Genomic DNA, 26,240 nt, shown 5'->3' on the forward strand with positions numbered 1-26,240 from the left:
ATCTATAAAATTAAAAATTTTAATTTTTTTCAAGTAGCTTTCTCTGCTTTCAATAATTATGTCTAATTTTCCAATTATTGCTAGGGATTAGGCTGAGGTGTTTGACTTAAGGTAGTGTTTAGCTAGGACAGAAATACACAGTCCATACCACACTAGGGACTGGGAGATGTGTTCTCCTCCGCTCCAGGGTTATCTGAGTGGGGCCTGGGGTGGCTGGAGTCCAGGGACTATGGCCTGCAGCAGAGAGCAGCCTTGGGAATAGCCTCTAGCTGGGCTCCTCTGCAGCGGGCCTGAGCTGAGTGGAGTCTGATGGTGCGCCCTGCGGTCCCCGCAGGTGGCAAGCACAGTGAGCGACATCCAGCCCTTGCTGCCCCACTGCGACATGCTGAGCGCAGCCCAGGAGGCGCTCTACCACCCAGACATCTCCTTCAGCAACCAGCAGCAGAGCGTGCCACTACTCATCGTGGACAAGGGCCCCGTGGAGCTACCAGAGGAGGTCGTGGTCCAGGTGCCCAAGGAGCCCAGAGTGCAGCCCAAGGTGCGGCCAGTGGTGGGGAGGGGGGTTTGGGGGTGGCTGGGCAGGGACTCCTGGAAGGCTCAGCCCCAGGCAGTGCCCGAAATGTGTCTTCTCATTTATTTACTCACTGTGGCTGATGTTTGCACTTAGTGGTCTCCCAGCCAGTCATTGAACACTGCATGCTTGTTCTACATTAGAGCCTCCTCATTATGTCAGAATGTTTTACTTTAAATTTCTGAATGGGCTTGAAATATCTCTGCATTATCACAGGAAATTTAAAATTACTTTTAGTGAACATTTCAACTATTGTAAAATGTGACGGTTGTAAAAGGCAAGTTTTAATATTTCTGATCATCTGCGTGTTTGAAAAAAAAATTCTCATCAATGGAAAACTACCAAGATTTTGAGGAGAGTATGATGAAAACACCTTGGTTGGGAATTATGTATATAGTCATTTAAAGCATAAAATCTGATAGAAAAGTGATGGTTATAAAGCAACCTAATTTTCTTATGAAAATGTTGTAAATACTTTATAATATTGTCTGTGCAGCTGGTAAGTGCAGTGAATGACATCCATCTCTTGAAGCCCTAGTGAGAAATATAATATTTGCACAAAGTTTAATACTCTTCTTTTCCCCAATACTTTATGTAATACTTAGGCAATGTAATTTTTCTCACTAAACTCCATACAGGCACTCCTATCCCTCTTATTTCCTCCAGGGAATATAATATAATAAATATAATAGGATATGTAATATATATTTTCTTTATAGATGTAATATATATTTTATATATGTAATACATATTCATTTTTGTGATATATGTTATGTTAATGTTTATTCATTTATAATAGTTAAATTAATAAATTTATATGAATGCAATATGCATATATTTCATATATATTATATTAATAGTTTCCTTTGTATGCTACATGAAAAAGGCTAGGAAGTATTTGGTTGGGGGAACCATAATTATCAAGTCTTTTCCTAAAATTTTGTCACCTCTCCTACCTCATAATTTCTTCAAGGGGATGATATTCATACAAGAAATACTGGCAAAAGAACATGAAATACCACTGAGCTTATCTTCTTAACCCCATAACCATATTCTCTGGTAAAATAAGCTGGAATACTTGGTTTTCAGTTCAGGGACCATCTGAGATGGATTTTCCAATTCTGACATGTGAGAGTTAAACCTACCTCTCAATTGCTGCCGCCACGTAGAAAGAGTAAGTGTGAGAGTGACTTGGCACTCACGGTGGCTCTGTCCACTCAATGGACACTGTCTGCTCATAGTTCAATCAATGGCCTAGAATCTTCCCATTCAGATTAGCATTTCTCCCTTGGTGTTGATGATTAATGATGGGGGAGTGCATATGCTTCCACAGAAGTGTGTAAAATTGACTCTAGTGTGCTCAACAAATTCAAGGAAAATGTATAGTAAACATTCTTTAAGAACTTTTTTTTTCTGCTTTCTGTTTTGTATTACCATTTCAAACCTGAAATTGTCTAAAGTGGAAGCAGTCATATTTTTTGCAGAATGTGCTTCAACAAAGTTTCCCTCATGATGTTGGCTTTTGATTTATATTGTAAAATAATAATATAAAATTAAAAAACACACCTGCTGGCCATTCAGTTTTGAGGAAAAAAAATCAGAATTATCAGTCGGTTAGAATAGTTTTTACTATAAAATTTTACTAAAAAGTTGGCTGAATTTAAATGTTCCCCCAAATTTATAGCTTATTAAGATTTTTCTATGTTACTTGCTTTTAATTTGTGTCATGTATGTGACAGGTTTCAGTGTAGTAATGGGTTTTAAATCATGCTTTTCTCTCAACTTGCGAACGGGAAAATTTCATTATATTTTTGCTTTAGACAGAAAAGAAAGCATAGGTATTAGGCAAACTTCATGTGATCTCATAAGTGAAGACTGAAGTAAACGTCATGTGATTTTAAAAGGAGCCTACAGAATCATGTTAATCTGTTATAATGAGACAATAGTTTTTGAAAGTTGCTTTTGCACAAAAGTAACTTTATCATGGAGGTAAAGAGCATCTGAAGGTCATCTTCTCGTTCCCCCTTAAAGTAAAAATAAAGAAAAAAATCAGTAAATATTACAGGGGCATCATCTTTCCTGATGTAGAAGATAATACATACAGCTAGAATGCTTGGACACGTATTAAAAATGAAAGTGAAAGAAGAAATACCACATTACTTTGAACTCTTCAAGTTGAAAAGACAGGGAAGAATGCAAACAAGAGAAGATCCAATAAACTCCGGCTCCCTCCCTTTCTCCCTTCCTCTACCTTTCTCAAAATAAAAACAACTATCTGTTACAGAAGCAAGATACTCTAAGATACAGAAAACTCAGAAATCAATATAAATTATAAAGACTGATATTAATGTAATTCTTAATTGAGAAATCAAATTGATACTCCTTTTAAAAATGTATACCTCTGTACTTCTGTATTTGTCCTATAGATAGCCAAACAAGCAAGTAGAAACCCAAAGAAAGCAAACCTAACAATATTTAAAAAAAAAAAATCCTTTTATTGGTTTGAAGTTAACCTTTGTCCTTTTTAAAATTTTATGTTCATTTGACTCAGGATAGCTAATAACGGTTTTTAAGAGTTAATGAATGTTTGGATTCATAGGAATTAGGACTTCACAGTAGAGTAGCAAAGCATAAAGAGTTTAAAATCTCAATGACTTTCTTGTTCTCAGAAGACATGTTTCTCTTTAGCATATTAAGGCAGAAGGAAGTCTCAGGGCAGATTGCCCAGTTAATGACTAGATATCAAGACTTTTCCTTGAAGCCAAAGGAATTTAAATGTGTTTTTTATCAGGATTTTCCTTGCTTTAATTGTGATTGTTCTGCAGATGCATAAGAAGTTCATTGAGATGATCTACAAATAACCATCCTGCAAGCCACACATGTAGTGTGCAGGGTTCATAGGAGTGTTCTCTCAGAATACAGCGGAAGCATTTCAGTCCTGACAAGTCATAAAAACTCTACCCTGTGCTCATTTTAAAGCTTACCTTTGCAAGAGCCAAGATGCTTTTACAAGGGACTTGTGTATTCTATCAGTATTTTTGGAGAATCACATTGAACTCTACCATCACCTTTTTTTTTTTTCTCATTTCCCCACTCTTGGGTTTTTATGTTTATAAATGGGAATGCTTTTATGGTAATTATAAGCAAGTAGAAAACTCCATTTGATTGTTTTGTTATTTTAAACAAAAGTCAACTTTTAAAATTAATCTGAATTATAAAATACTGAATGTTCCATCACTCATTCTTGCCCTTATTTATTTTTTCAATGACATTGGGTTGAGTATAAATGCCTGCTTGATACTGGACTAAGTGCTAGGAAGACACAAACAGGAAACTCAAACTTTGTTCTCTCAGTGAGTATTGGGACATAATAAGAGAGTACAGTGTGGCATATGCTTGCTAAAGGATACCTCTCCCCTATAACCAAAGAGGCCAAGAACCTTGTTTATAAAATGGTAATAGACACAATATTTGGTCTCTGCATACTCAAGAGGGAGTTCTAAATGCAGGAGCAGAAATTATATGGAGAAGTGGTTAAAGGTCTGATCAGGATGGCATGATACAACATTATGCAGAGTTGAGAATTTTGCTGATGGCAGTGAGGGAACAATTAAATTAATCTTATAGGCATTAAGCAAAGACCTGCTGCCTGCATTTGAACAATGAACTAGAGACTTCGAGACTTGAGATAGGAAGGTTATTCTGTTGATTCAAGTAAGAAATGATGCTAGTCCTGACTCAAGGAGTGAGTGACATTAGTGATAATGCGGATCAATTGACAGGAGTTAGAGATTCATGGAATATGTGACTAGGCCAAAAGAAAACTCAGAGGACAGTCAGGTTTCTAGCTTGAAAGATAGCATGATGAATGATTGTACCATTTACTGAGATAATGACAAGACGAAACAGAGAATGTTGGTATGGAAGGATGGTGTTAGTATCCAAGCATGTACAAGTAACTTCTTCAACACATTCCTTTGACTAGAAACCTGAATTTTTTGCCCCCAAATTAAGAACTCCTAACTTAAATACAATACACAAATCTGAAAAAAAGATAATTAAAAATGCTATTTGTTGATCATAAGTTATTCTCATCAAAAAGAAAAAAAAATGTTATTACCATTCTTTGTGAGGCATTCTGTTTGGCTTAGGTATGATAAGATACTCTGTAACAAAAGAGCATCTGCTAGGATTTTTATTCAATCCTTCCTTCTACTTCCCAGTAATACCTAGCAGGGCTAGAGTGGAGCCAAGATTAGATCTGATTTTGAGCTCTCCTGTGTTCCCAGCTGACAGAATGCTTATTATATATGTGCATTCACAATACGGACTTCTCAGTTCTATGGCAGGGAAACAGATTGGACAGTTAGGACAGTTGATCTACAGGCCCAGATATATTTGACATTCATTCAGTTCTTAGTACAATGTTCCATGTCAAAATTTGGAAGAATACAGGAGACTAATCTGCTCATATTTGTACTCATTCACAGCATAACATGACACACAGTTTAATAAAATAATAACAAAAGATAATCCCCACGGGTCTTTTGAGAGTACCTCAAAAATGAGTCTTGATTTATACTCTTGCCTAATTAAACCTGATTATTAGAATAGCCTATCCTTTGATGACATTGTAAAGTGATGCTATTTCTTAAAGAGATGTCTAATATTCTCAGTGGTTAAGAGTCTAGAAAATCACAGCTGCACTAAAAAAAATAAGCATTTTTAAAGTAAAAAATATAAGACTGTAGTTGAAGAGCTCACCTAATTTTACATGTAACAGTATTATAACAAACTGATAGAGGCAGAGAAAGGGTGGCAAAAACTTATTTGTTGGGTTACTTGTTTAACAAAATGATTTGGGAATGGAGTCAATTCTTTTATATACCATGAACTCACCAACATGAGAGGGCAAATTAGTGGCCACTGGAATAAATGAGGAACAGGGAGTGGTAAATGTGGGATGCTTTAAAATCTATCGGCAAGAACACATACACCTACTAAATAAGATTAATAGGCAGCACATTTTCTCTTATCTCAGACTACATTTCCACACATGTCTTATTCTTCAGCCTTGTGGAAGTTCTGTCAGCTTACCAGACAAACCATGCCCCTTTCTCTCTATATCTTTGCAAATGATATTATCTTTGCTGGTTGGAATGTCCTATGCCACCTGAGTCCTCTTCAGCTTAGCTAAAAATTCGATGTAGGGTTGAATTGTATTGATTTTCCTTCGTATTCCACCCATCTCAAGCCCTCGTCTTGACAGAACAATTCCTATCCTTCTCTTGATTTTCAACTAGAATGTCCTGGAAGTTAAGCATGGGCATGTGGTAAACAATTTCTCTTCACCTCTGTCTGGTTTTTATATTTGCCTTTGCTATAACTGATGATCATTGGAAAATCTGAGACCATGTTACTCTTACTATGTTTTTATTAGTGTTACTTATATCGACTTTGATAAGTTATCCTTCTGGGATGTTCTCATATTCTTACTCCCCCTACTCCCAAATTTCTGGAAAAGCTCATTTAATTTTGTTACTACATTACAGTCTGCTGACGTATGTAGGTAAAGTCTAGAAGTTCATAGGGAGAAATGGGGATGAAGGAACTTGTCACAGAAGAACAGATTAATATTGCTGGAATTGCAATGGAAAACTCTCTGTTTTACAAGCTCAGCCTTCTGGATGTAATTGTTTCTGCAAGAGAACAATGTAATATGGCCTTCAAAGTGCTGTGCTAGCTTCTTGTTTTATATTACTATAGTATTATTGCAGATAATAGACTCTGTTCACTTTTATTTGTCTTTCAGTGAGGTTTCCTACTAGAGACAAAATGTCAGGTCTAATTATTATGCAAAACACATTATTTGCTCATCACTCTTTAGAATTCTTATATACATTATACTTTTATGTGGAAAGAAGGGTAATAGGCCTCTACGGAAATAGGTAAAACACAGAGGTTAAAAAAATAATAATAAACTTTGCAGCCCTAAATATGATTTCAAAGCGTTTCTTTAGGAGCTTCTTTCTTTCCCAAATGGTATAAATACCAGAATGATGAATCTAATTGAAAATAAATGTGTTAGTGAGTTTGGCCTTCAAGAATTTAAAGGAAAATATGATAAATTATTTTGTTTCTTTCGGCATAAACTGTAAATTATTTTCCCTTTCCATCTGAGAAGTATATGAGTAGCTTCTCAAAATGCTTATGGAAATTATATTTTTCACCATAATATTTTTCTTATTATGAACAATATGAATAATGGGAAATAGAAGCTAAACTTTGACATTTAGGCAAAAAAAAAAATATGTTCCCTTGATTTAATTAGGAATGTATTGCAAGTTGTTTCATTAACTCATTGAGTATCTGCCACATGTTAATTGGCAAATGGAATATATGTCCCAAAGGGGCATATTTAACACTACCAATGACAGATACTTCTCAGAATAAATTAGTCAATTACCAGTAAATCCCTCCCTTTTTCTTCTGTTTCCTTTCAACTCAATGTATGTGACGAAAGAGATCTGTAGTGTATCCCAGATACAGAGGAAACTTCCATTGATTTATAGAAGCCTTAACCCTAAATTAAGATGAAAGGGAAGGGCAGAACATGTGCTGTGTATAAAACTTTATACTTTCATAGATTGGCTTATGCCTATGTTTTTAGATTCTGCATTCTTTATATAGTCTCCGGTCCAGAAGTATAGAAACTTGGCCAGGCACTCTATTCTTTCTCTCTTTTATATATATGGTTAATTAAGCTGATGACTTTTCCCTCACTACAATTACTTCCTGAGGAAGTAATTCTTTTTCTTGATTATTAGACATATCTTTAATTTTTCACCATTTTGCTTTTAATGATACAGAGAGAGTAGTAGTATGGAATTACCATTATTACCTGAGCTTTGGGATCAGAAAGATTTAGGTTCATTCCCAGTTTTACCTTTTATTAGCAGTCTTAACCAACTTCAAGGACTTGTGTTTAAAAAAAAATTCTCTTCTGTATAGTGTGATAACAAAAGTACATATGTTGTTGTAATTATTAAGTATCATATATAAATATGTTAAATATGATTAAGCATATAATCCTTGAGACCAGTTAAGTGTTACCTACCACTATTTACCCCTAACCCTTTAAAACAAAACAAAAAAAAGGTTTTATTTATTTGACAAAGAGACACAGCGAGAAAGGGAACACAAGCCAGAGATATGTAATGGAAGATCCATGGAGAATTTTCAATGAATTTATTTAATACTTGTTCATATTTCTGTTTGGGTTGAGGAAGAGACAAAGTAATGTTCTAAAATACTGTCTTTATATTTTGGGCACATTATGGGTTGATAGCTTGGGTAACTAAACATAAATGTTTAGAAGAGAAAATAACTCAATTTAATTCACACTTTGTGCCTGTAATGTACATAGAACCCTCTGTAAGGCAGTTCCTTTCTTCCAGGATTTGTAGTCTGTTGATGGAGACAGAGACAATAAGTATACCAGTATGCATTTGACTATGATTTGGTGAAATGCAGTGTCCCACAAGTGCTGTAGAATTTTAAAGAAGGAGGAGATGGCATTCCTGGCATGGCATGGGGATAGGAGAGAAGAGAGGAAGGGAGAATTCTTAGATAATGTGGTATTTTAACTAACTCTTGAAAATCCCTAGGATCCTTTGCAAGCATAGGTGGGAGGTGCTGGAGGTTGGAAGCATGCTCCAAAGTATTGAATTATGTGAACAAAATGTTAGTTAGAGAAAATTCTGTCATTTTCATCAAATAGTGAAGAGTCTAGTTTAACCAGCAATATGGACATGAGGAAAGAAATAGTGGGGCAGGAAGTTTGAGGGGTAGGTTGTAACCATCTTGTAGGGGATCTTAAATGTCCAGGTGAGACTTTGTGCATAATTTTGTCTGCAGCTAAAATTCTTCAAAAGCTCTTGATCAGAGTTGCAGCTTAGAAACTGTCAGGATTGGGAAACTTTAGGGTAGAGAGGGACTTGAAAGTGGAAGATCAGTTAGGTTGTTGCTGTAGGGCCGAAGGTACTGACTGTCTGAACTGGGGAGATAGCAGTGGGGATGGAAAGAAGCGGAACAGTGTGAGAGATGCACAGAGACTGAATCTGCAGTGCTTGGTTACTGGTTCATTGGATGTAGGAAGTGAGTATGAGGGAATCAAAGATGCCTCGGTGACTGGATTGGGACCATTCACAGAATTAGGATGTCAAGAGGAAGCTTTGGTTTTCAGGAAAAAAAAAATGGTGAGTTTGGTCTTTGAAATACTGGGTTAGAGGTATAAAGGTCAGGCAAACTCTGGGATATGAATCTAAATATCAAGGGAAAAGTTATTGCTAGTAATAAAGTTAGGAGTTTTCAACATAAAGGTGATAATTAAGGCTGTGGGGGTTTATGAGATTACCCAAAGCAGAGAAGATAATAGGCAATGAGAGATCCTGGGGATATACCTACATTTAGGGAAGGGAAAATTATAAGCTCTTGAAGGTGATCAAATCATGGATTGACACAATTGGTAAATTAAAGGGAAGTCCCCAAATTTTTTTATGCTTTGCCCCTCTGGCAGCCTCTGCTAATGCTAATCCACAGAAAGTTCATACATAATGATGACAGAGCAGGAGCTAAATGGATGAGAAAATGAAAGTGTTTTTGATTCTCAGTGATAAATTATTGATGCTGTGATCTTTCTTAAATGCCCTATGTATAAATAGAGCAAATAATAGAGGATGAGGTTTATGAGTATATATGATAGAATTAAGGAAGTATGACTAAGTTTAGTGATTTTCTCCTATTTGGGGGTTGCATTTCCCTGTTCCTTTTTGATCATTAGTTAATTATAAATACATCAGGCTAAAGCAGTGCTTGAGTGAACACATATTAAAAGTATGTAGTACAAATTTAAAAATTTCATTTCTGGAATGTTGTAATACTGCTGGAGATTAATAAAAAAATCTTTTTGGATCAGATTTATAAATAATTAAACTGAATATTATATATTGTAATGACTTTTAATTGAATGAATTTAAATATATTTATACATAGTGTATAGCCAAAAAAAAAAGCAGGAGGATGGGAGCATGCTCCAAAGTTACCCCTAACTAAATACTTAATCATTTTACTTGTCTAAATACTTAAATCTTTTTAGAATTTAAGAATTATACTATGGCAAAAGTATTTGTCATTAATGACATGTTGATCAAAGGTAGGCTTAAAATGTGGAAAAAAACATTATTTCCAATGCATTTTCTTAGACAAAAAATATTTACATCTACCTTCATTTCTATGTTAAAAAGTAGATACATTAGGACTTTTACTTTTTAAAAATCTTAGGAATTCAAAAAGATTGACTTCTCAATTTTCTTTGAAACTGTTGATGTTGTAAAAGTAATTTAATCCCACAGTTTCACATCTGGAAAAAAGAATGTACAATTTTGTTCATCTGATATTTACAAATTTGATTTTGCCCATATTAAATAATGTAATTACTTATAGCAAATGAAAAATAATTTGATTATTTATAATAGGAAGATTGCCTAGCAGAATTATTTGAACAGCATATGAAAATATGTGTTTTGTTGGTTTATTTCTTACTTGTATTTTATTTCTCCCGTTACACAAATCTGTTTATCATCTTAAATGTCTGCTACCACCTAGTATTGTAAAGACCTACTTGTGTGATACCTATTTTTGCATCTCTCCCATTTTTAGTTGACATACACATATACACAAGTGCATATCCATAGGCTTGCAGATAATAATTACATGCGTGAAACTTAAACAAAGTAGATATGGTTAGGTAACCCATGGTTAGAATTCTACTTTAGATGATATATACACTTTGTTAAAATCTTTGTGTTGTGTTGTAGTTCAGAGAATATAAAATGTTTATAAGATGTTATAACTGAAGAAGGTTATTATTACTTGAAAATGTCAAGGCTTGTTTTGGCTTTTGTTTTTCATGCTACATAAGGTATTTCCTTGTTTTCCTCGTACAAGATCGTGATATAGACTTTGAATTATGCGACCACATGACAAGGGACATCATAGGTATTTTGGTAAGAGCTTTGGGAATCTCATTTTCTGGGTCCTTCCTAATTTAATGGCTTCATCTCTGGTTACTCCTTAAACCCATGCTATGTCTAACTCTGTTGCTTTGGGTTCTCTCATTGCCATGCCCTTCTCTCCCTTTTTTGCCTTTCTAACTCCCAGTCATATTTTAGTTTTTGGTATTTGGGGTAAGAGGCAGTGTAACTTAGTGATAAAGAGGATAGTTTCTTGGGCCAGAATGTCTGGTGTTCAGTCTGGACTCCATTATTTGCTAGTTGTCTGACCTCTCTTATCTTTCAAATAGGAATAATAGCTATAGAGTTATTGTGTTAAATGAGTTAATCTGTATCATTTACTTAAAAGAATGTTTTAGCATCAGTAGGTAATGTGCCAGTGAGTGTATTTTTCTCTTCTCTCTTTTAATCTGTTCTATATTGTCTGGTGTCACTTCCTCTGGGAAGCCTTCCTTGATCCCTGAAGGCTAAGGTATGACAACACTATCATACCTTGTCTTCTTGACTCATCTGTTTTCTTCCTTTGACTCTATTTAATAACAGACACTGTGTCTTTCATCTTTATATTCTAAGCACACAAAATTGGAGATGCTCTGTGAAAGGTACTTATGTTTGTTGAATGAGTAAATAAATTAATGAGATTTTGGAGATATGTTCTGTTGTGTGGGAATTTATATCAAAGAATAATAACCTCTGTGTAAACTACCGGGAAAGTTATAACTAAGGTCATGAAACTGAAAGGCTCATAGACCAAGATGACAAGATTCTGGAATCATGGGGTTTATTTATTTTGTAATGGGAAGCCAAGGAGAAAGCTATAGGGTAGGTGTACACAGTTAGCATAGGGTTCCATGGGATGGATTGAAGGATCACATATTCTGTTTTATACATTGGTGCAGTATCCTAATTTACTTTCTGCTTCATCCGTGAATTTTCCTGATTGTGTGGTTCCAAAGACCAGATAAGTGAGGAAGATAAATAGTTGAGGTTCCTGAAGGGAACACTGGCTTACTTTGTTAGACAGATGCAGGTACTTGTATACCTGAGCACAGCTGTAGCTCACTGTTTAATGTATTGTGCTGCTATAGCTTATACCTGTTTCTCAAGCATAGACTCCATGGGGTCAGAGAGAGGCCATAATGGATGTCATCTTCAAGGGAAGAAGATTTAGGGACAAATAACTGTTAATCTAGAGGTGATATGATCTGGGATTTATGAATATTTTAGGTTTACGGTCTTCACTTCCTATTCTAAGTAACACTCTTATTTGTTCCGTTCTTGTTATTGATGTTTAATTGACCTATGTTCGTTAGTTCTATGTCTGTAAGTTACTAAATTACTGTCTATTCTTAATACATTTTATGATTCTGCCTATGCCTTCCAAATTACCTGCCTATACATTATGTATATGGAATACATAAGTTTCATCTATCCTGTTTGTTTCTTGTCTCTATGGCAGATTGACTTTTCTCAATTAAAATGGCAAATACATGTTGCATGTGTTACAGTTAGGCTGACCATATGTCCTGGTTTTCCCAGAGAGACTTGTTATCCTGCAGGAATCCTTAATAGTGTCCTCTTTCATTCTCAAAAGTGTCCTGATTTGGGTGATAATGTATATAGTCACCTTAGTATTAATCTACCATCTGCTACTTGTAGAACTATGTAAATTGAAGTAATTTATATAATATCCCATCCATAAAATTAGTGGGTTGGCTACTATTTGTAAAGCCCTTGCCAAATCTAAAATTCTTTGACATTATGGAAAAAAAATATGAAGCTTTTTATGTCTTGAGTCTATTCATAGGACTACAACCCTGAAGACAAGTGCATTTTTTCCATTTAAAAATGGATCTAAATGCAAGTTGAATATAAATGCATGCATTAACTACTTTGAAATGTGCAAAATTACACTTTTAATTTATACTTGGGGCACAATATTTGAGACATTGTGACCATAGACTTTAAAATTGAGAAACTAAAAGCACTTTCTTTATTTCTTTAAAAATGGAGTATATTAAATAAAAGGCTTTGAAATCATTATATGTGGTTTTAAAAATATTTTATGGCTGTGAGTTCAACCTATGCTTATATTCCTTATCTGTACATTGAATTGAATGGTTGGCGAGGAATACTGGTTCCTGAGCAAGGTAGTGATTTTAGTTTTCAATATGATAAATTTCTAGGTGTTTATGAGTCCGTTCTGTAGGAATTTTTTGAATAATGGGAATTAAAGTAGATTAGATCTTTAGCAACAGATTTAGGTATCACCTACAGAGAGAAAAATCACATAAATGTGTGAATTGTCCCAGAAGGGTTAGTGTAAAGGTACAGGGGAAGTGAAGAGAATTGAATAGCATTTCTGACTGTTTTTGCTGATTAGTTATTCCCTGGGTCTTTCAAGATTAACTGTAAAAATCTTACCATATAGTTAACTGGGTTTGCCCCACCCTCAAAAAAAAAAAAAAAGCAATCTTCTCAGATCAGATGGATATATGAATTGTTTCATTTTAATGAAGTACTGCTTATTTCACTTTTTGTCATGACTAGAGAATTCCATGGCTTGGCATTGAGTTTGGTGAACGCAGACTGTGGAGAGATAAGATTTTGCCTTTTGGAATTTTGCATGTAAGTTGTTATTATAGTTTGAAGGGAATGGGGATCTCCCCATTCATTATTCAAGTCTTGCTGCACCCCTGCTTAGTGATCTGACACTACTGAAAAAAAATGGTACCACCAGCCTGCCGTGGTAATGCGAAAATATCAAGAGATTTGATAGATGATTAAATGACTTGGGTTTGGTGGAAACTTCATTTTTGTAGGTGTATGGAAAAGCAAGAATGATGGAAATGTATTGATCTGTACATTCTTAGAAGTTTCTAGGGATTAGTATAAGTGTAGATGGCAATGCTTGACACTAAAATATTTTAGGGAACTTATCACACTATCATATTACAGTTATGTGTATATTATATACCTTTTCCTCCTTGATCATAAAAGTCTTGAGATACGGCACTGTGTTTTATTTACCATGTATTTGCTAGGGTCCTTAATATTATCTGTGGCTCATGATATTTACTCGATAACTATTTCTTTAATGATATATTAATTAAAATTCAAAAAGCAAAATACTTGTGATCTGTAGACCACTACCTGTGAAAGCAAGGGGTGGCTGACAAAATATTGCTGTACTTGTATGGCATATCACAGATGAGCCTATTCAGCAAAAAAAAAGAAAAGAAAAAAGAATAGAGAATGAGGATGTGTGTTTGCACACATGTTCTTTCACATATCTGAATCTCAGAAAAATCTCATTAAATGTTTTGCTCCCATCTCTACCCTACAGGAGCCAAGTTTTTCTCCTAGTCTAACTTAGGTCTTACTAATGGGCTGTGGTTCCAATTTCAGTTGTTTGCTTCTGGGCTTGGTGGAAGTTGCTCAGTAATTCCCTTAGGGTTGCTGGGCGGTTGGGGGGAGGTGAGGAGGAAAGGTGAGTGCCTTGCATCATTCTGTGACAGCCTCAGGGGTTCATTCAAGAATCTTAGTGGCTTGCTGTGGTGAGAGCAGTGAACAGCCCTCCAGTTGGAAAGACATTATAATTATTTCCTTCATTCAGCAAGCATTTACTGTGAACCTACTGTGTATAAATAAATGACTCTGTTAAGATGAACTGGAGGAATGTGAAGATTTAACCCCTACTTGGGAAGAAGTTATAAACCAATAGACCAAATGAAGCAAGAAGGGGGAGCAAACCCGATTTAAATCATCCTAGAGGGATCTGGGATGCTTTCTGGAGTAGTATTCTCATGCGTGATGTGTCTCCTAAATTTTTAATGGTATACCTTATATTTCCTCATGTCTGCATTACTTTGTCCTTAGTGATTTTTGAGAAAAGCAGACAGTTCTTTTTATCCTCCAGTATAATTTTTGTTGGCCTCTGGAAATATTACTTCACTTCCCATAACCCAACTTAAAAAAAACATACTATAGCATCTGTGTTTCAAAGGAAGGTGTTGTGTTTTCTGCCACATGCATATAAAGTAAGGAAAGGATCATTTTGGCTCTCTGAGTAAATTACTTATTTGATTTCATTCAGTCTGTTTTATAATACTGAGTAGCTAACAAGCTAAAACAAAATATTTGGCAGAGTTGATGATCTCTTCCCTTAGGAGAGATCTTAGAATCAGAAGATGTGCCTCAATTTATATGAAGGTCACCAGTTTGCACCGAGTGTGTGAGGAAGGAAGGCAGTCAAATATGCACAGCTGCATCTAGACAGGAAAAGTCTTGCATTTATAGCTAGAGCAGCTCTTTGCTTTATCTTCGAAGTTAGAATAAGAGCTTATATGACTTGGAGTGGGGAAAAAAGTTTATCAGCAAGATCATTAATAACTTGGGACTCAGCTTTTCAAGTTACAATTAGATGCTCAACAGCTGTGACCTTCAAGAGCTGCTCATTACTGTTGGTCCTGATTGTTCACTCCCACTCTAGAGCTCTTTTCAGAAATAGTTTCTCTGACATCATTGACCCCAGGGGTCAGAGTGAGAAAAGAGTCTTCAAGCATTCATTTGTAAGTCTTGTTTCTGTAGGATGCTGCATGTATGTGGATGTGTGTGTGTAAGGAATTCAGCCAGTGGGTAATGCTTCACTGTAATCCAGCTGTTTGGTCGCATCCCAATTAGAATGATGTCTGTTCGATGAAGGGTCACTCCTGGGAGTAGCAAGAAGATTTAGTGGCCTCCAAAACAGAGTAAAACTGATGGTAACACAGGCTCTGTTTTATTTAGATGTTTTAAAAAAAGGTCTCAATGCACATGCTTGCCAAACTCTGTCATGCACTGTGTAGCATCTCAACGGATCAGCAGGGATTTTAAACGTGCTGTGTGCTCGCCATACACTGCAACCCAAAGAGAAAGTGGGGATTAGAGTAACTGTAGTGAAGTATGAAATGAAAGCTCAGCTGGAGAAGGAGGACTGGATTATGTTCAGCTTCTTTGCCTTCAGTTCCTTTGGATATTAAGAACATGGGGCTCTTAGGAGAAAAAGGATTTGCTTTCTCAAGGTGTAGTGCATAATCTCTGTATCCTGAAAGGAGTCTTAATTAGGGAAAAGCCATCTGTCGTAAAACAAAGAATAAGCAAACCTACAGGAAAGTTGATGGAATTTGTTATTGATAAGGACCTTTCTGGCCAATTAAGACTCAGAATTAAATTTAGTAGTCTTTGGGGAGTCTTGTCAGTAAAATGCATATACGTTGAAGCTTTTGAACATGAAGCCATAGTAGTTTCAATCTAAGATGTCAAACATAAGCAGTTATTGTGACGTGGTAAATGGGATCTCTAGATAAGACAAGGGTCCTGGTTCTGACTTGTTTTCTTCCAAACCACGTGATTCAAGGTAGCACCTGTGTCCTGTTTCTGAGTTCTCATCTGTGCAATGATGGGATTAGGTTGGACTTGGATGGTATGTAAAATTCTTGGGAAACTACAATTACTGAGATTGTAATCTCTCTAAGAGCTTTTGTATCCTCTATCTTCATTTTATCTGTCTTCACTGGTTTGTTTCACTGTTACTAGCTTCAGTGACTGAAAGAACCATTGACTAACATCTAAATAGATTCTGGAGGGCTCTTCATTTGTTTCCAGCATTAGCATCTCTGCCACAATGCTATTATTTGTTCGCTATGTCTAATGTCATATGGTTAGGTTATCTATTTTCTATATCTCAGAATGTCCATATTAATGAATTTTCTAATATGATGAATTCTAAAGCATTGCTCTGCATTCAAATGTCAAAATAATATATTAACGATGAATTTGAAACTCTTGTTGATACTTTTAGCAAAGAAGAAAAAATATATAGATAAATAGCAACAACAGCAATAGTAGTAGCTTACTTATTAAAAATATACTATATACCAGGTATTTTTTTTAAAGCACATACATATATTAACTTATTTAATCTTTGTAACCAACCCGTACTGTAGGCACCATTACATTGAGATTGAGGCAGAAAGAAATTAAATGACTTGTCCAAGCTCATGGCAGAATTGGGATTTGAACTCAGGCAGTGTGCCACAAAGTCTGAAATATTTATTTCTATACTGCATTTTAAAACACCAATACTGAGTGAAATGCAATAGACTTTCTTCAAGGAATCTAAGATTTCCATATGTTTTAGACATTAGAATTATTAAACACATTCCTAAAACTGGATAAATATAGCAGAACCTCGAGGGAAAAGATTGGAGAATATAGCACAGTTGTCAGGTTGAATTCATTGTGCCTGAAGATTAATTAGAACTTAATGGATTGATACTTTAAAGGAATACTTTAAAAAGAGATGAAATCTGTGCATACTGGAAATCTACCATTGCTTACTCCAACGAATTAGTGACAGTAAGGGGCATCCTTGGATGTAGAAAAGAAATTACAATATACAATGTTAATTTCACTAGACATTTATCAAAGGTTAAATTTGTTGTAGAAAATACTTCGAAAAAGAAAAGAAACAAACAAAAATTGCCACACACCTTTAGTCATAATGTAATTAGGATCAGATGGACTGAACTGGGGAGATAATGCCCCAGAGGCTTGATAAACAGAAACCAGGAGGACACTATTATTGGAGGCAGAGTAAGAGGGGCATTCTAAAGTTCATAGAAACTACTGGCATCCTGGCGAGCCATAGGAAACCAAAGGTCCAGTGCAAGATGGGCAGAAGGAGTTCATGGCCTCAGAAGCACAGAAAGGACTGAAGTAGCTTGTTGCTCAGTCTTGACTGTCTTTATTTGTTTCACCCCTGGCAAGAGTTCATCCTGAGAGAACCTGGCCAGCAGGTGAGAATAACTGAAAAACAGCTGGCTCTTCGTGAGGGCAGGGGTAGAGCAGATGCTGTTTTCTGGTGGATGCTATTTTTTTTTCCCCTGACAGCTGGGCAAGTCACATGTAGTTTACTCTTTTAGCTAGACTTTGTAATGGTTCTTTCTATAATTCCATGCCCACAAGGCTGCCATTTTTATATCCTTCAAGGCTGATGTGTCTCAGGAAATATAAATAGAGAAAGGATTGGAAATGAAGTATTGATATTCTTCAATTCTTAAAGTTGATTTGTTCCCATCTCATAGCTAAACTCCAAAGTCATCATGTCAGGAAAACTGTCATTGGAAAGCCAGAAGGTAGGAAACATGAGTGAGCAGTTCTATACATTTCCAGAGAGAACTCTCTGCTAAAAGGACTAGGTGATTATCCAAAGTTCCCTTGTGGCTACAAGTGTGGCCTTCCTTTCTCTCTTATCAAAGTAGACAATCTGTAAAGAAAGACAACCAACCAGGCACATGGATATGTTGAGCCTAACACGTATATACACAAGTATTTCAGTAGCAGAGGTGGTTGAGTTTCTGAAACCATGTTAAATGTTTTAGTCTATCCATACCTATGACTGTATTTGTTGACATGGTTGTATGGGGTTGTAGCAAATTCATCCAAACTTTGACAAATTCTGATAATTAGAAGCAGTACAAGAGAGTTCACCTTTTTTTCCTGATAATTTTTGATATAAGTAAATTATATAGACTTTTATATAAATGACGGCAATTACATGAAAATAATGTCATTTGAATCTGAATATTCTCATAAATGCTTAAGCTAGAAGGAACATTTGAGATATCTACTATCCATGTACTTACAAATGAGGAAATTGTGGCCCAGAAGTTTCAGTTAACTTCTCTGTAGTTAATGGGCTGACCCCAGTTATGAATCCTAGTTGCATTTCCAATCAAGTTTTACAGTTTGGTTATTGTGAACACACACACAGTATGAAGTACAATATTTACATTTTATTTTTAGTTCAAACAAAAACAATTTTGAAGAATCTTAGTATGTCCAAGAATTTACATTATTTCTGGAAAGTGAAAAAAATCATGTTCAGTATGGAATATTGGAAAAACAGGAAAAAATTCAAACAAGTCATATATCAACCTGCTAAAGACAACCACTATGAAGACTTTTATGTATTTTCTATCCTTTTATCTATGCATCTACTTCTTTTAATGCAATTGTGATTATACTCTAATGCTTTTCTTTTTTTTAACTAAAATTTCAAAAACATACTTTTTGAAAGTGCTTATAGTAGTTGCATTTCATGATACTCCTTTAAGGGATAAAATAATTTACTTTCATGTGCTTTTTATTTTGTGGAATTTCATTTTTTTCTAGAAGGAGATTTTTATGTAATAAAACCACATATTATAGAAGTGACACTGTGTTTTCCCATCATTTCCTCATCTTGTGTTCTCTCCTCAATCCACTTTAATCCTGCATTCTTTGCTACCACTACACTAAGACTGCTTTTATTAAGTTCACCAAATGTTTTCATTTTGCCAGATCCAATGACGGTTTCCTCTATCCTTATCTTAATTGACTTCTCAGCATCATTTGGCACAGTTGACAACTCCCCATACCCCCTCCCCTTTTTCCTATTTCCTCTATTTTAGCACCTCAAGCATATAGAATTGTTTATTTCATTCTTCATTGGGTGTCATATTTATTATCATCACTCTTCCTAACTGGTTTAGTCTTTATTTTTACTTATTTTTATCTTTCCCTGTGGTACATAGAATAATGGCCACCCAAAGATGTCTGTATTCTAACCCTTGGAACCTGTGAATATTTTCCCTTACACGGCAAAAAGGACTTTGCAGGTATTGATTAAGACCCTAGAGGTAGAAAGTGTATTCTGGATTATACAGGTGGGTTTAATGGAATCTCAAGGATCCTTAAAAGTGGAAGAAGGAGGCAAAAGGAGTCAGAAGGAAATGGAAGAAAAGCCAAAGAGATGCAACATTTACGTTTTTCTAGATATGTATCCTCCAGCAAGGGAAACAAAAGCAAAAATAAACTACTGGGACTACCCCCCGCCCAAAAAAAAACTTTTGCACAGTGAAGGAGACCATTAACAAAATAAAAAAGGCAACATACTAAATGGGAGAAGATATTTACAATTATATATCCAATAAGAAGTTAATATTCAAAATATATAAAGAACTTTTACAACTCAACAGCAAAGAAACTCAATAATTGATTAAAATGTGCACTTATTCCAAAGAAGACATGTGGATGGCCAACAGGCACATGGAACAATACTCAACATCACTCATCATCAGGGAAATGCAAATCAAAACCACAATGATATATCACTTTACATCTATTAGAAAGGCTAGAATAAGAAAGATAAGAAATAACAAGCGTTGGCAAGGATGCAGAGAAATGGGAACCCTCATACAATGTTGATAGGACTGTAAATTGGTATAGCCACTGTGGAAAACAGTATGAAGTTCCTCAAAAAATTAAAAATAGAACTATCATATGATCTAATAATTCACTGCTGGATCCCCCCCCAAAAAACCAAAAAATACTAATTTAAAAAGAAAGATGCATCTCTGTTTTTTGCATCATTATTTGTAATAGCCAAAATATGGAAGCAACCCAAGTGTCCCTCAGTTGACATATGGATAAAGAAGTCACACACACACACACACACACACACACACACACACACACACACACACAGTGGATTATTTCTCAGCCATTAAAAAAAAGAGATCTTGCCATCAGCAACAACGTGGATAGATCTATTGGGTATAATGCTGAGTGAAATAAGTCAGAGAAAGACAAATGCCATATGATTTCACTTATATGTGGAATCTAAAAAAATTCAAATAGATTCATACATACAGAGAACAAACTGGTAGTTGCTGGAGTGGAGGTGAGTGTGAGGGGTGGGTAAAATAGATGAAGGGAATTAAGGGCACAAACTTTTTTTTTTTAAAGATTATTTATTTGAGAGAGAGAGAGAGAGAGAGCATGAGAAGAGGGGAGGGGCAGAGGGAGAAGCAGGCTTCCCGCTGAGCAGGGAGCCCCAAGCCGGTTTTGATCCCAGGACCCTGAGATCATGACCTGGACTAAAGGCAGACGCTTAATCGATTGCGCTACCCAGGCACCCCAAGGGTGCAAACTTGCGGTTGTAAAATAACTAAGTCACAGAGATGAAAAATACAGCATAGGAAATATAGTTGATAAGATTGTAATTACATTGTGTGGTGACACATAGTGACTACACTTACTGTGATGAGCACTGAGTAATGATGCTCAGAAGGGTTGAATCATGTTGTACACCTGAAAATAATCTAACAGTGTATGTTAATTATTTTGCAACAACAACAAAAAGTGGAAGTAGGAGGCAAAAGGAGTCAGAGGGATAGGGAAGGGAGCATGAATAGATGCAACCTTTGCTGGCTTTGAAGATGAAGGAAGGGAGCCTCTAGAAGCTAGAATTCTCCCCCTGGAGACTCCAGAAAGGAGCCCAGTGAGAATCACACCAATTTCTCACCTACAGAACAATAAGATAATACAATTTGTGTTGTAAGCCACTTAATAAATAGTAATTTGTTACTGCAGCAATAGTAAAATAACATACTTTTCATCATCCTTTCTCAAGATCTTTTTCCTTCCCCACTCTAGTGTACTTAATGTGTATTCTTCCAGTCATCCTTTCAAAGTTTACTACAAGTATCCCTACAAAAAAAAAAGAAAGAAAATGTTTTCTAGATAGTATTGTGCTATTCATCTTAATCTGTTTTTTCTTTCACTCAGTGCTATTCTTGAACTCTATCAATATTGCTGGTGGTAGGGTTGGACAATTTTTCCCTTTTCCCCTTCTAGGTGCTTTGGCTGGTCTAATAATTAAATTAGTAGAAAGATTAACAGGAGAAAAAAACAAATTTAATTTTATATGTATGGGAGGCCCATAAAAATAATATGCCCAAAGGCATTCAGGCAATTGGGGGTTATATGCCATCCTGAGGTTATTGGCCTGGGGCTTCAAAAGGGAGGAGGGAAATTCGCAAGAAGATAAGAAGAGCAGATATTTTCTGTGACATGCAGATAAGTCTTTCAGATTTAAAAATAAAAAAAATAAGTTATCTCTGGTAATATCTCTCCTTCTGGGCCAGACCCCCTATCTAAGTTGCTTTAGGCAGTTAAGGGAGAGGTAAAAATTTATACACATAGTAACTTCACTAAGCACTAACAGATTGCTCTTCAGGACGGATGCAACAATTTTCACTCCAACAAAGAGTTGAGGAGAGCTTCCTTTCCTATTCCAAAACCTGATGGTAGAAGCCGGCTTTCTGATTTTTGTCCACCTGCTAGATATTAAGTAGTATCTTCCTGTTTTAGTTTGCATTTCTCTGATGCTAGTGAGCTTGAACATACTCCTTCAGTACTAATTAAACATTTGGATAGTTTCTTCTGTAAAATGACTTTATAGTCATTACCTACTTTTCTCTCAGGTTGTTTTCTCCCCTCCAGGTCGTAAGAACTGCTGATAGTAAGCCTTTGCCTTTTTTCAATTGTACAAGTATCTTCTTCCTCTCTCTTGCCCCTTTAGATACGTTTGGACAGAAATCTTTCAATCAATATAGTCAAAATATTCCATTTTCCCCTTTTGGTTTGTGATTTGTAGGTGTTTCAGAAATCATTCCTCACCTAGTATCATAAATATTTTACCTTTCACACTTAGAATTCAAATAAATTAGCTTGAAGTTTTTATATGTTAGAAAGACAACACTATTTAGATGAAGTAAGTCATTTTTTGCAGCACACCTTATCAAATAATGTAAGCTCTCCCAGTGGTTTGTGCTGTTACTGGTCTATGACAAATTCCCATATACTAATAGCCTTTTTGTTCTGTTTCACTGGTTCATTAGCCTGTATCCAATCCAGTATACCACTATGACTCTGCAATATTGCTTAATACCTGGGGGAACAAGTTCCTTCTTTTTATTCTTTTTCACAGTTGGCTTAAAATATTTTAAAACAGGGGCACCTGGGTGGCTCAGTCGGTTAAGTGACCAGCTCTTGATTTCAGGTCAGGATCTCAGGGTCCTGAGATGGAGCCCCTTGTCAGACTTCCCTGGGCATGGAGCCTGCTTAAGATTCTCTCTCTCTCCCTGTGCTCCCTCTCTACCAACTCATGGCGTCTCTCTCTAGCAACAACAACAACAACAGAATTAAAACATTGTCAAGTTCTTCCCAGAATTTATGATTGGATTTGGATTGGAAATTTGTTGAATTGAGATAGATTTATGTGAAGTTCATAAGGGAATCATACTAATATTCATTTAAAAATCAAGAAGTCATCTTGGATTTTTCTATTTCCTTTACCTTTTCTTTTCACATTGCCTTTAACATTTGTGAGGCCTAGAATAGGAGTTTAAATAGAATCCTACATATCATATGTCATAGTTAAAAGTTACAAATCAGGCTATCGCTGTGATTTCTGAGGTCATCAACCTGAAACCTGGAAGCTAAAGGACTTCCCCCCCTTGTATGGCCAACCCTGATAAACCTGAAGGTAGTACTGTTCTGCTTGGTAGGAAGCTGGCTGGGTTCAGCTCAGGATCCACCCTGAGGCAGGACTGACATAATGAAACTCTAGGGAGAAAAGGGGGACAGTGCCTCTCCCCCATATCTCATTTTTCCAAGTCAGGATTTCCAGGCAGTTCTAGGCATTTCTAAGCAGAGTGTGGAGAGAGAGGGAAGTCTGCATAGATGTTGACTCCGGGTGATCAGAGAAAGATGACTTTAAACAAAAACAGCCACTCTGTCCTCTGATTTTCTACTGCATTGTCTATGAATTTTTAATCCATCCTCACCTTTCACCCCTCACACCCACCCCAACGGCTAGTTCTCAGATTCTCTTCTTGCGCTGTGTGGAACAGTTCAGTGCTGCCTGTGTCTCTCTCTGTCATTATCCTTGGTTATCGAGATTTCAAAAAACTTTCTTATGACCTAAAAAGGAGTATAAAAGAGTTCCTATGAATGTGATATGTGGGTCTTCTTAATCTGGTTTAAAGTTGGTGCTGCCTGTTCCTCATTCCATCAGTAAGTCCTGTCTATCTACCTTCAAAACATCATTGCAATGAGTATATTCTTTCTGAAGCCCTCATTATCTCTCACTTAGATTTTTACAGTGATTTTGATCTTTCTGTGTCCTCCCTCCCTATTCTCAGATTCCTGAAGTCAGTTCTCCAGAGGACTGAATACAAACATTTTATCTTATTTTAAGATATTTATTTATGTATTTATTTGAGAGAAAAGAGAGAGAAAGCATGTGCTTGACCGGGGGCGGGGGGGGAGGGGTGTCGGGGAGGCCAGAGGAAAGGAGGGTAGGAGGTGGAGGGAGAGGGACAAGCAGACTCTGTGCTGAGTGTGGAGGCCCATGTGGGGCAGGATTCCAGGACCCTGAGATCACTACCTGAACCAAAACTAAGACTTGGCACCTAATCGACTGAGCCACACAGATGCCCTGAAAGTGAACATTTTAAAACACAAATTAAGACACACGTCTCTCTTGATTTCAACCTTCCAATGATTTTTTAAAAAATTCTTTCAATTGAAATAAACACTCCCTATATTGGTTTATAAAGGCCATACCAACTATGTCCCTGTCTACAGCTGCAGCCTCATTTGTGTTGCTATATCCATGTTGAGCTAGTTTGCTAGAGTCAGCTTGCAATGACTTGTGAGAACCAGTTGTTAAATTTTTGGATATTTTGCATGCCAGTTGTTAAAACCAACTACTACAAGTATTATGTAATCCTGCAATTAGGTAAATTGCATTACAAGCAAATGCAGTAAATTCTCAAAGCTCATTACTTCCTAATCATTTTACTATTATCTATGCTCTTGGGTTTTTTTTTTTTTCATGTATATTGAATGTTTATGATGGAAATATTATATAATGATTTGTTCTTGTACATCTCCCCCCAACTTCATATACAGTGAAGTCATATTGATAGCTTGATATTAACTCTGTAGGTAGTATTTATATCATAGACTTTGGTAAACGTTATAAGTCAAGGTTTATTTAATGTTTTGATGATTGTCTAGACATAGGACAGTGTTGGAGAAAACTTTATCAATGCAGAGTAAACTTAACAGTGTGTTGTGTCTAGCCTGTTACATTTGAATAGCATAAATTGAGGATATATTCTAGTATTTGGATTCCATTGTGCAATAGAGAAAAGAAGTTACATCACAGATAAACTAGTGAAGTTCCAACATATGTCTTTGTTGTTTTATTTTCATCTTTCTTATTAAAATAAACAAATATCATTCAGCATTTGCTTTGGAATTACACTCTATCAGGTACAACTTTAGTTTGGCTACAAATACAAGAGTACAGCAGAAGTCAGTGAGAGCGATGCTGTGAGAACCATTTGGCCATATAGTATTTACAACATAGGGTATTGTATATTTTTTATTGTTTGCAAGTTGTGTGCTAGACATCTTTATTATCAGTAAAGTTTATAATAAACTAAATGCATGTTTTTATATACATACATGTATATTGCTAGAAAGCAGTCTGTCTTTATCATGTCATTCTATTTTATTTCACTACAGAAGACCAGATATTATTATTAGTAGTATTATAATTTATTGTTGTTATGTGTTATCTGCCTCCCAGATTTTATCGCTATCTCTCTCAAATGTAAGAGACCATGAGATTTGGGATTATGTGTTGTCTGGCTTCATCACTGCTGCTTTCACAGGACCTTAAAAAATATCTAGCATTTGTTAAACACGAGAAAATACTTTTAAGTAATTAATATAATTAAAACTAGATAGATCCTAAATATGATTATTAATAAATAATATGGCCATTTAAGAAGTTACTAAATTTTAATTTCTTCCAGCAATATAGCGATATAAACTTAAACTTGGCTATAAATTCTTATATTTAAATGCAGTTATCCGTGAGGTTTTTTTTTCCTCTTTTTATCATAGAAGTTTACATTTAAAGATTGCAGTTTATTTTTTAAATTATATTTAAAATACTCAAATATGGCAATCTGAGTCAAAATCAATATTGTTTTGACTTGAGAGTAATTATAGAGTGTAATTTCATCGTATCAAATAGCACAGGGAGAAATAAAATTATTTACCTTTCTGGCAAAATACCATGGAACAGGACCACCATGAAATAAACCATTTAAAGTTTTATTCTGACTTGGTCTACAGAAACTGTCTAGTATATTTGTTGTGGAAGAAATCCACTGCACTAGAAACTATTCCTGGGCTTTAAGTATATGAAGTGTTTGTTTTCTTTTATTTATACATTATCTTCATTTTTGCAAACAGTATTTTTTGATCAAAATAATTTTACTTTGGGATTCAGTTGAAGTCCAGAAGGTAAATAGATTCATGGAAGAAGATTATTTTCCTTTTGTGGTTTCTAGGATGAGAGGACTAACTGGTGGGTGCTAATAAAGACTATTGTTAATAGTGACAGAGTCAGCATAATAAATTAATTCACCTCTCTTAGAAAAGATAATTTTGAAAGTTGTGTACTTTCTTAGAAAGAGGCATGCTCTACTTGTACAGTAATTCAGAGATGTATGCTTGCATGTGTATGAGTTCTATTTGGATATGACAATAAAATATTATGGGAATGCAGATTACTTCACTGTCCTATAATCTTTGTTGATTCATTTTATGGAGCAACAGACAACATTTTTTAGATACTTTGCTAT

At 35.6% G+C, this 26,240-nt stretch overlaps 1 protein-coding gene across 10 annotated transcripts in view; it reads left to right on the forward strand.

The window, feature by feature from the left end:
* ADGRL3 (adhesion G protein-coupled receptor L3) overlaps positions 1–26,240 on the forward strand; it is a 1,229,798-nt gene that overhangs the window by 317,610 nt on the left and 885,948 nt on the right. The window contains exon 4 of one of the 10 annotated variants that reach the window (XM_035726125.1): positions 335–538. The exons of the other annotated variants lie outside the window; for them this stretch is intronic. Coding sequence (XP_035582018.1) covers positions 335–538 — 204 coding nt within the window. The remainder of the gene's footprint in view (positions 1–334; positions 539–26,240) is intronic. 10 annotated transcript variants of the gene reach the window in all.

The sequence above is a fragment of the Zalophus californianus genome, chromosome 2 (assembly GCF_009762305.2).
Source record: "Zalophus californianus isolate mZalCal1 chromosome 2, mZalCal1.pri.v2, whole genome shotgun sequence".
NCBI classification, from domain to species: Eukaryota; Metazoa; Chordata; class Mammalia; order Carnivora; family Otariidae; genus Zalophus; species Zalophus californianus.